The sequence below is a fragment of the Etheostoma spectabile genome, chromosome 2, assembly GCF_008692095.1.
Source record: "Etheostoma spectabile isolate EspeVRDwgs_2016 chromosome 2, UIUC_Espe_1.0, whole genome shotgun sequence".
Lineage (NCBI taxonomy): Eukaryota > Metazoa > Chordata > Actinopteri > Perciformes > Percidae > Etheostoma > Etheostoma spectabile.
Window position 1 is genome coordinate 5,193,188 of NC_045734.1, and position 10,425 is coordinate 5,203,612.

The 10,425-nt window shown below is 41.6% G+C and overlaps 1 protein-coding gene across 1 annotated transcript in view; it reads right to left on the bottom strand.

Moving 5' to 3' along the window:
* The window catches only part of LOC116696413 (sodium/potassium/calcium exchanger 3), an 82,170-nt gene extending 75,947 nt beyond the window's left edge, over window positions 1–6,223 (bottom strand). Inside the window, exon 1 of the mRNA XM_032527409.1 lies at window positions 5,571–6,223. Coding sequence (XP_032383300.1) covers window positions 5,571–5,766 — 196 coding nt within the window. The 5' untranslated portion in view covers window positions 5,767–6,223. The remainder of the gene's footprint in view (window positions 1–5,570) is intronic.
* Window positions 6,224–10,425: the final 4,202 nt, after the last annotated feature.

Consider the following 10,425-nt stretch of genomic DNA (forward strand, 5'->3'; position numbering starts at 1 on the left):
ACACTCACACACATTCACACTCCGATGCGCAGCATCAGGGGCAACTTGGTGTTCAGTGTCTTGCCCAAGGACCCTTCAACACGGGACTGCAGGCCCAGGGATTGAACCACCAACCTTCCAATTGGCAGGCAACCGCTTTACCACTGAGCCACAGCCACCCCTATAAGCCGCCCCTTGTGTGCACACAGATGGCTTTTGGCTCAAAAACTTTGCTTAATGACCAAAATGTAGCAATGTAAATGTAGCCTGAGCCTTGGTCCATGGAGCGCACGCTCAACCAGGTGAGCTACCAAAACAGCTTTGAGGCATGTCGGGGACTGCGATGAGTGCCTGGTGACAATATAGATGGAAAAACATCTCATCAAGTCCATCTGCGCCATTATCCGACTCTGACAATATTGGGGGGGACTCAGGGTACCACAAAGAGTATTTAGCCAGCCCCAAAGGAAAATCACCAGCCCCAAAATGAGAACAATAGAAAAATAAAAATAGCTATTCAAATCCTCTCTAAACAACCGCTCAACAAGCAAAACATGAACTTAAATTAAAAATAGTTGAGTTAATCTTAGTTTTAACTCCAGGGTCAGGCTGTACCAGACTCCTTTTGTTAATTGGGGTTTTATTTAACCAAGCATCATATACATTTTTGTCCATCAATTTGTCAGAAATAACAGGAAAACGCATAGATTTCTGCACACAGACTCATTGCCTTTACTGTTTGCGGAAACCCCCAAAGGCCCAGTCTGAGACAGGAAAAACCCTGCTGAAAGATGTAGGATTTTTCAGACGCATACAGATTTCAGAGTGGGAAAACTCACAGATTAACAATATGTTAGAGGCCAATAAAGTGAATTTTTTTGGCTTGAATGAAAATTGACCTTTTATATCTGAATACCAATTTTGTCCACCGATTATGCACCGACTTGTTACTCAGAAGGCTGCTTTCTTAAACAAATAACTTTATTAAAGAATATTTAACATTATTATACATTTTACATACACTGTCAAGAGATACACACTGAGAAAATAAAGAATACATTTAAATAAAACATATAGCTACATAAACATCAGTACTTTAAGTTCAGTGTCAATCAATTGCTGACCATTTAAATGAAGAACTACGTAATGAAACCATTTCTTAATCAACCCAAGCTTTGTTTTCTGCACTTTATGTTCAATGAAAAAATGTCCTAATGATGCATTTACCTCGATACCGATAGTGGTGATATGTCTGTGATAGGCAAATATCAATGGGTCTTGCTAAATCTGGTTTGGACCAAAGTTTGATCCAGGTTCTATTCAGTCCAAGATTTTTTGTTCTGAGAGATCAATCCTAAGAAGGATGGATAGGCACATGAGAAGATGGGTCCAGATAATGATAGCCAGACAGATTCTTTTAAGAGGATGGAAGAATGAAAGGGTGCTGTCAATCCAGGAGTGGGCTTGTGAGATGGCTAGGGTGGAGGCATCGTAGAAACGGTTTGCCAGGTTGGATTTCTACACTAGAAAATGGGGAAAGTACCTGAGCTCTCTGGAGGGCTCCGAAGAAGCTTTGTACTGGGGAGAGACGTGTATGATGGGCTTATGTTGTTGTCATCAATACATATCCCTTATTGTGTTATGGTTTATTGTCTACTTTGTTTATGGTCTTGAATATTGTAGTTACTCTGTAATTTTCTTGATTTTTGTCTGGGTGAGTGGTGATGATGTCGGGGGTGGGGGGGGGGGCATTTTGTTTGGGCATTTTTAGGCCTTTATTGACAGGACAGATTAAGAAAGGAAAGGGGAGAGAGAGAGAGAGGGAATGCCCTACACATTATTGCAGGCCCAGCTCAACATGCAACTTCATTTTATACAACACATGTAGTAGGGGGTCCCTGATCCATCTCTCTTTCAGTTAAGGGGTCCCTGAATTAAATAACTGTTGAAGACACCTGTCATAGGGTTATTTTGGTGAAAGTAACTCAAAAGTAGCGCAAAGGTAGTGTAAAGCATTACAATTCAGAGACAGTTATATTGTAACATAACTAGTTACTCTCAAATGACAGTAACTGATAATCTGTAACGTTTTACATTTTGGAAGTAACTTGCCCAACACTGTTTAACATATTAGCAGAGCTGACGAAAAGTGAAAGAAATGCCCTTTAAAAAACCTTAGACCTCTACGTGGAGTCTTAAAATGTCAAATGTTCAAAACCCAAATATATTCAGGTTACAATAAGCCTCACCTGGACAGAATAACACTAGAGAAGGCATATTTGCTTGAAAAATGAGTGAAACAATTAATCGATTACCAAATTAATTTTCCGTTGATCATCTAATTGATTCATTGTTTCAGCTCTAGTGTATTTCAGCACATTCACCATATAATCGATTCTTTTTACTGTCTTGAATTGGGCCTTTTCATCTCTATGTATAGGTTACATGTTAGTGTTGCTGTGATGTTGCAGGTAGAAAAGTGCATGTCAAGCCATGTGTTTTATTTTTTAATGCGCCAGGGTTGTCTTCTCTGTCACATTAAACTTTGATTCTTTATGTAACAATAGGGTAGTGCACAGCTGAAGGAGAGCACCACAGATATCCCCCCCCCTGCGATTCATACATTGAAGGGGGAATTTCATGATTTTCCAAAACAAAATCCTCTTGGGGTGGGTGGAGCAACAGTGCAGCGTACAAAGTGAGGCTCTCGCTGTGGCTACATCTGCACATTCTTCAAGTAAAGCAGCAACACCAATGAATTAATTTCATAGTTCAGAGAGCCCAGCAGGAGCGCTCTGCCCTTTCCACCCTGCCAACCACAAGCCTGGCCTAAGAGAGAGGGATTCAAATAAAATGAAAAAGGCCCAGTTATTAAAGAGTCCTCGGGGCACGGCTGAACTTCTCACCTGGCCTCACCTTCCCTACACCACACTCAGCAGCTACAGCGGCAGCAGCAGTGGGGTTTGCGTGCGTGCCTGCCAGCGCTGTACTGCTCCCTCCCTCCTTCTATCTTTCGCTATCTTGCACACGGAGAGAAGAGGGAGAAGAGGAGGGAATGATTAATGCACCACAGTGAGGAGGAGGCGTGGAGTTCTCCGCTTCCAGCTCCACAACACCAAGCTCAAAACAGCAGAACTTCATTAAGCGCATCATAAATAATCAACTTTAATTGACATTCCGACGAGCTGATTAGGATCTTAACAAAAGTACAATGGGGACAAGGGAAATGCATTAAACGCCCCAGTGTCATCCCTTGTGCAACTCTAATTTAGAGCACATGCAGAGAGCAAGCAGGACTGTTGCATTTCCATGTAACCAGGATACGCGGTGCATGGGGAGGAAAAGAAGGGGGGAAAAAATGAGTCCCACTGATGATGCACAAATCATGAGAATTTATGAATATTCATGCAGGCCTTCTGTCCATAGAAAGTGATGAATAGATCTCACTTTAGCTGACACCGACTCAGTAATCAAGTGGAGCGTGGGGGGGCGGGGGGATGTACAGTCAAAGATAGTTAGAAAAAAGAGAAAGAGAGGAACATGCAGACGTCAAGTCAAATGGTGCAGATGTTTGCTGTTAGGAAAAACTGCACTGAGGGGCGTAGGATTCGTCTCTACATTGGTGGGGACACATCATAACGACGGGGCGCTGGGCACCATGCCCCGGGAAATGTTGAGCGTTAAGGAAATTATTATTCTGAGTCAAAATTACGCTCCTGTTGTGTTCTTTAACCCCCCGATGTAGCAAAGTAGACACAGTTCTTGTTTTTCGTACATGTCCCTGAATTATTTGTTTTTTTACCATTTTCTGGAGAGTGGGTTCTTTTATTTTTTTTGAGGGAGCCGAAAAGCCCGAAATCTATGCCTATGACTAAACTTATCCATTATTATGGTTTCATCTAATTGCATTGGGATACTTTGGCAATACTAATTCTTTAACACACATGTCAGACAGATGCCTCACGCTGTGATGTCATCACGTTACACTATTATTGTGCTTTTACACGTATTGCAATATTCTGGGATATATTGCAATGTAATACACTATTCCCCCGACTTACAATCTTTCCCAATTTCAAATGATGTCTCCAAAAGGAAACTTTGTCAACATCTGTTTCATCTAAAAATAAATGTCTCCGCTTGTTCATCTCACTTCAATGTTATTGCTGCAAAATCTCAAGCAGACAAACGGACCATGACATATGTAATAATAGAACAATACTTGGCGTCTGTGTATTGATACAGTATGACACTAAAAATATCTTGATGCTATGCTGTATTGATATCCCCCCCCCCCCCCCCCCCCCCCCCCCCCCGCCATGTGTAATGTCAGAACAGCATTGAAATAAAGTTGGAGGGATGTGCAACCCATTTACAGTAACCTGGACCTGTAGGCCTACGTACCCTGAGGGCTCAGTGCCCTGATTTCACCCCTCTGCGGCTAAAACACCTGAACATACAGGAGCCTCTGCCTGCCTCTGCCTCCCTCAGCCCAGAACAGCATCCCTTACAGAAGTTAAAGCTCAGATGGATTTCAACGACAGCCTGCAGTATACCTGCATTACAGTAGGCCTACAGACACCTTGATGCTCTGACGAATATGAGACTTTTCAGCTCAAACTGGGCTGACGCTTTTCACGTTTTAACACACTATGACAAGGCAGTGGTTCTGTCATGGACAGCGTAACCATAACCCATTTAAATGATATGAAATGCACAAGCTTTTCTAAATTATAATCATAATGCTTGGGAATAAGGCTGTACGGTATGAAGGAAATACGCAATATGTGATTACTTTGTTGAGTATCGCGATAACAAGGCTATCACTCGCAATAAATGAGTTGGCTTCTCAGTTCTGCTGCTTTTTAATATTCTGCTGAAATGCCACAAAATGCTTGTTGAATTTGAAACAAATTAAAGTAAATCATTAACAGACATTTATTTATTGAACAAATTGAACATTGAATAGAATAGACCTATAAAAAGGCCCCATTAAAAACAAATGACAGTTACATTTAAAGTGCAGATTTCTACTGACATTTTCTTTCAACTAATACAAGAAATCTCGTGTGTCTTCCGCGATATCTCCACCTTTCTCGATGAATGTATTGGGTTGATATCGTGATGACGATAAAAAATTGTTTTTTATTAAAAACGATATTGTGCAGCTCTACTTCGGAACATAACTAACGTGAGTCTTGAAAGAATAGGCTATCCCAGTAACCACCTTGTCATACTTTACAATGAAACCAAAAATATTCATATTTTAGACAGTTGGTGAACGTGACACTTCCTGTGAAGAAATGAAGAGTAACTTAACAATTAGCATAAGTGGTAACAGGAAGCCTGTAGTAGGTTTGTCACTATGCTGCTTACACTTTACGAACACAGTTAGCCTACGTGACGTTACAGCTGTGTGTGGTGGTGACATGAGGGACACTATAAAGACAGCTAACTGGACAAATGTTACAGAGCCAAATGTAGCCTACAGCAATGAAACAAGCAAGCGAACTACAGGGGGGAATTCAGCTCCCCTTCCCCGGCATCCCAGTGCTCCGAACAAGAGCTCAACAGACAGCTAAAATCCTCACCTGAATTTTCCGCTAAGTAGGAAAACCCCTTCACGACCAGAAGCAAGCCGCCGAACAAGCATATCTGGATTAAAACCAACTCCTTTCGTCTTTTCCGTCTGGCTTTCACCTTCCGCTGGTTCGGCATCACTTGCGTCGGCCGATTCCGGAGTCGGATAACCGGCAGAGTCATCCTCTCTGCCGCTGCCACATCCATGCGGAGCCCCGAAGTAAACCCCCCAAAAAACGAGCAACCTCGTTTAATTCCCTGGGACTGACGTATCTCCCTGGAATGGATGAAAGAAAAAAAAAAACTAAAGGGGAAGGGCTTCAAAGGAGAGGGGGGAATGTTGTTTTAAAGTTGGAAATTGGTACCGCTGGGATGCTGCGAGGGCTGTTCAGCAAAAACTGTAAGATTCTGGCTGGAAATGTGGCTTTGGGAGTAGTAGGGCAGAGGACTGCTGCACGAGCCCTCCATGGAGGCGTCCGCGTGCTGAGTGCTGAGAGAGAGAGAGAGAGAGAGAGCGAGAGAGAGAGAGAGAGAGAGAGAGAGACGATGAGCGTGGGAATGCACGCGCACACTGACTAAGGTAAAAAGCCAGGTAAGAAATATTTTTTCCTATAGGCTCCAGGAAAAAAACTTAGGTTGTTTGTGTGTGTGGTTAAGAAATTTCTACCCAAATGATGTTGAACTTGTACGTTTTTGGCATTTCTATTTTATTCATTGTAAACTAGCCTACCGTTAAAGCTGCATAGATTTTTCCATATCTACTCATGAAGAAAAAAAGGAAAGCACACAAACTGCTGCGCATGTGTTGTCAACTTTATGAAGCCGTTTTCTTAATTTGCTTGTGTTATGTCTATTGGTGTGTGTTTCATTAAGTCTCCGTGTGTTTGCCCCTGTCGGCCACCGTAAGATCGAACATCGAGAACCGGTTCCAAAAGAAATTACGATTCAAAAATGTGGTTTTGAATCCGATCATCGGCAGGCGCTTGTTGTGTTTCAGCCACTGAGCACAGTAAGTGTGGCTTTATTTTACGTTAATCCCTTTTCAATCAAAACAAAATTGCTAAAAGAATCGAGAACCAATTTGAGCCTAAATCGAAAGGAAGAATCGGAATTGAATCAGAGCTGTTCAAATTAAAACTATACCCAACCCTAATAACGAACATGTTAGCAAATCTAGCAGACACAAAGCAGCCACACCGGCATTCATCTGTAGCCACCAGACCAATGAAGTCCAGTAATTAAAATATTTCTAATATATTCTATAATTCTAATATTTATTTCTCAATATTTAGCACAATTATCACTATGTTTGGTACTGCCACTTTCTTTTGTTTTGTCATGGTTCATGTGTACAATAACACTTAATGAGAAAATAATCGTGGCAGAGAATCGGGATATAAATTCTAGGATAAGAAATTGTGATTCATATTTTTCCCCGAATTGTGCAGGCCTAATCGGTATTGGTATCAGCCTTGAAAAAACAGTATCGGTCAATCCCTAGTCAAAAAGTACCCAACTATACATTAAAATCATTTCAGACATACATTGATTGATTGATTGATTGTTTGTTGTATGTTTTGGCATAACAACTGAATTTCGATCAAACCATTTTTATTTTTGACATTTATTTTGACATTGAAAGCTCAAAAATAAAAGTTAGTTAAAGCTATAGTGCGTATACGGAAGAGGATTAGGGTCACATGTGAAAAACAAGTATGGAGTTCGGAGTTTATAGTCAGAATCCTGAAATTAAAGTCAGAATTCGGTTTTCTTGTTAATATAACATAAATCATCTTTAGACTTTAAAAAAGTCAGAATTCTGTAAGGGGGGAATTGTTTGTTGTTTGGTTAAGGTGAAGCAGACATGTGCCTTTCACTGCCCTCTTCTGGGAATGCCTTCTATTGATATGCAGTGCAGCAGCCTGTACTTAAAGGAAATGGTGTACTACCTTGCTGAATAATTTTAATAATATAAAGTTATGTTTAAGAAGCTGTATTGGCTGTCTTATAACTGTAGTAGAGGTTGGTGAATAGAAGAATATTCAACAAGTGCTGTTTACTTCAACAGGAAGCATTACATTATTACAACAGTTCTTAATAGCAAGGGCCCGTCTACGGAGAGCCTGTCCACTCCCTATTAGGCCCCATTGTACTGAATGTAGTTGCAGTTCCACCAGAGTTCCACTGTGGGAGATTGTGGGAGAGTGCCAAACGAATGGGAGACTATGGAGCTAGGAGGCTAAATGTGTCTCTTTTGCCTGATCGTCATTGAGAAATCTCAGATGTGATTGTAGTTTTTGCAAGTTCAACGTGGATTATAGGTCAAAAGTTGAATGAACGAGTATTTATGTCCTTTTGATTTCTCACAGATTGAGTAGTTGTTGCCCATAACACGCTAGCATTTTGCTAATGAATGCGGATTGGTCACTGAAGGTGTGTGTGTGCGTGTCAGAATATTTTGGCGTGGTCTTTAGGCAAGGCGAGGCAGCTTTATTTGTAGAGCACATTTCAGCAACAGGGCAATTCAAAGTGCTTTACACAAAATCAGTAAAAAAACAACAAAAACAGATAAAACACAAGTATAAACAGTTAAAAATAAAAACATTAAGCATCAAAATTCATTCTATAAACTTGAGACTACCTTCACACTTATTAGTTAATGTTAGTGCTACCTTTCGTGATCACCCTCAGTGTCACTACCCTTCACGACTCTATTTTTAGAGACGTTACCTTTTGTCTCTAATTTCGTCACACTAATTAAGCCAAGCTTTAAAACTAAAACTCTTTATAACACGTGTATTGACAGCGAGAGCCTAACCTGTCAGCTGTGTTGTCGAGAATTATAAAAGTGACTCAGAGCTTCCCGTCAAGCAGTATCTCTGGCCATACGATGTGTGTGACGTCCTTGACTTTTTAAAAGGATTTTTAGAACCAAAAAGCCCAGCAATGTGCATTTTATTTGCCTCCCCTTTCAAATGCAATGTTCAAATTACTGGACAAAAAATTTTAATAATGTTTTTTTTGGGTATAGCTCCATAGACCTCCATTCATTCTGCACTCGCCCGTTAGCGCCCCAACATGGAACCGGAGTGGAACCAGTTCAGAAGCCGGAAGTTTCCCGGGAGTGGAAGTTCTCCCCTTAGACAATTCTCTGATCTTAGCAAAGCACGGTACATTCAATAGTTGCCATCTTCTTCTCCCACTCTCTGTACTCAGGATCTCAACCAATACCTTCTTTGCAACAGCGCCACCTAGTGGTAGAATTCAGCAGACATGTAAAGATAGAAAACAACAATAACTTCAGTCGTTTTGGACTATTCTCACTCACCCATTCAAGCACAGACAACCCTGCGGGCAGCAGCCAAACCCTGACGCTTTCCAGGCCGACTACATCTCCTACGAATGAGAGCAGTAATAATGTTATCTTTCTCAAATATGTCCCTCTCTCAGCCAAAAGACAACAAGAATAAACAACCGTTTTGCTTTCTCCTCAGCATTTTGGGCTAAAATAAGAGTTGGAACTCCTACTGCAGCAAATCGTACATCAAGCCAGGACAGATTAGGTGTAGTATTTTCTTTGGCTGCACAATAGTAGTTAGGTCATATGGATTGATTTCACTTGTGCCTGCTTGTACATGGAGTCTACTCACTCACTGCATTATCAGGGCTACTAAACAGTGATAGACTTCACCGATTTAAGTTAAACAGAAGAACTTGAGGATAATGCATAATTTTTTAACCCCGCCAAATGGGTTTCTTGATTGTTGGGCCTGTGGTTTCATATAAATAGCACTGGAAACTTTCCAGCAAGAATAGAAAAAGTGTTAGGGCTCTAGGCAACTGGTTTCATTGGGCTTTTTTAACCCTAAGAATGGTGCTTAGACTGATACAATAAAATACAAGAGAGAGAGAGGGGGAGGCAAGGCAAGAGATGGGACTGAGAGTTGGCCGACCCATTTTAGATAAAATAGTCCACATTTATGGGAAAAGGAAACTATAGTAATAATCCACAAATGAAGGCGATCGTGGAGATCCTAAAGCTGCCCATGGAACCTGGCCTGTCTAACTTGCAAAACGAGCTCAGACTAGGCATGGAATTACTAAACAAGATGAATTCCCAACCTCTCAGAGGCATACAAAAGAAGAAGAAGAAAAAAAAAAAACACAAGGGGGGAGGGGGTAACAAATTAAATCCAGTTAAATTGTTTTTCCATAGCCAGTGGGCTTGGCAAAGAACTCTTACACATGCACAAGATGTACGATAAGTTGTTGAGAAGACAAACCAGAAACAGTGTGGCTTTAGATGTGAGAGAATGCCTGGAATTTAACCCATTTTCCCATGTCTTAGGGACACCGCGCCCAAGGCACCTGCCCCGCAGCTCAGGGTGTCCACACAAACAGCCCCACTGGTTTGATACCCAGGTGATTCCATAGATAGACAAACTTTGAACAGCTGCACTACTCAACACTCCCTGTTCCAGCTTTAATCAACTGCAGCCCTCTCAGATGTTAGGTACAGTACATCAATAATCCAAGGCCCCGCAGTCTCCTTTAAAGCCTGTCTGCCGCTGGGGATCACAATGCAGTCCTTGCAGTGGGAGAGCTGCAGTGATAGCCCAATTTGAAGTTGTACTAAGGCTAGCTAGCTAGCAGACGTATTTGGGTCATGTCTTCTCTCTCTGAGAGCTCCCAGGTCCATGCTACAGCAGCTCCTCTCCGTCTCCTGCTGCTCTCCACCCCAACATGGAGAAACCTCAGCTCAGTACCATGGGAGGGACAGAGAAAGGAGGAGAGGGGGGGGGGGGATATGGTATTGTTGGCCAGGAATAACTTGCTAAACTAAAAAAAAAAAAAAGAAAAAAAAAA